General features: G+C 30.0%; 1 protein-coding gene across 1 annotated transcript in view; it reads left to right on the top strand.

Annotated features, from left to right (window-relative positions):
* The window catches only part of LOC106881823 (uncharacterized), a 5157-nt gene extending 4521 nt beyond the window's left edge, over nucleotides 1-636 (top strand). The window contains exon 4 of the mRNA XM_052974503.1: nucleotides 198-636. Coding sequence (XP_052830463.1) covers nucleotides 198-484 — 287 coding nt within the window. The 3' untranslated portion in view covers nucleotides 485-636. The remainder of the gene's footprint in view (nucleotides 1-197) is intronic.
* The last annotated feature ends 172 nt before the right edge of the window (nucleotides 637-808 follow it).

Genomic DNA, 808 nt, shown 5'->3' with positions numbered 1-808 from the left:
TATATTACACAGTTTTCAACTACCAAATTCACTCAGAAGGCATTGGTCAAGGCACTTGTGGGACTGAACCCAAAAACATATGGTTGCAAAGAGACTTTCTAAATCACACTACCATTCCTGTGTCGGTGTTATTATCTTTTTATTTATTTTTTTAATAAATTCTTTTGATTTTTAATATTTTCATCATTTCTTTGCAGATGGATCCAAAACACGCATTAAATACGATGTGCTTCTAATAACAGATGGCCGATCAACATGCCGTTCGTCGTACTACAGAGAGGCATGGAAACTGCGCTCTGTTGCACACGTGTCTGTATTAACAATTATTAAGAGGGATCAGGTTACCAATAAAAAGATTAAAATAACTGATATAGCTTCTGATAGTTCTACAGATAATGTGTATAGTTTCAGAAGCTGTAATGATTTCCTCGGTATGATGAAACACATCAACACCTCTCCTTGCAAACGATGTCCAGCAATTTGATTTCTGTATGAATAATATTCAATGACCAAACAGAATCGCAGCTACAAGGCTAAAACCACTTATTTCTTTATTGGATAATAAAAAGTTGACAAAAATGCACACTATATATAACAACATACAAACATGCATGCATATATACATATACATGTAAATATTGCACACTCATATATATATATATATATATATATATATATATATTATATTATATATATATTATATATTTATGATGTGTGTGTGTGAGTGTATGTGCATGTATGTGTATATGTACATATATGATATATAACATATATATACATACATACATATATATATATATATACATAT

The sequence above is a fragment of the Octopus bimaculoides genome, chromosome 18 (genome assembly GCF_001194135.2).
Source record: "Octopus bimaculoides isolate UCB-OBI-ISO-001 chromosome 18, ASM119413v2, whole genome shotgun sequence".
NCBI classification, from domain to species: domain Eukaryota; kingdom Metazoa; phylum Mollusca; class Cephalopoda; order Octopoda; family Octopodidae; genus Octopus; species Octopus bimaculoides.
The sequence above is the reverse complement of the archived record's forward strand: the minus strand, read 5'-3'. Positions and strand labels throughout refer to the sequence as shown.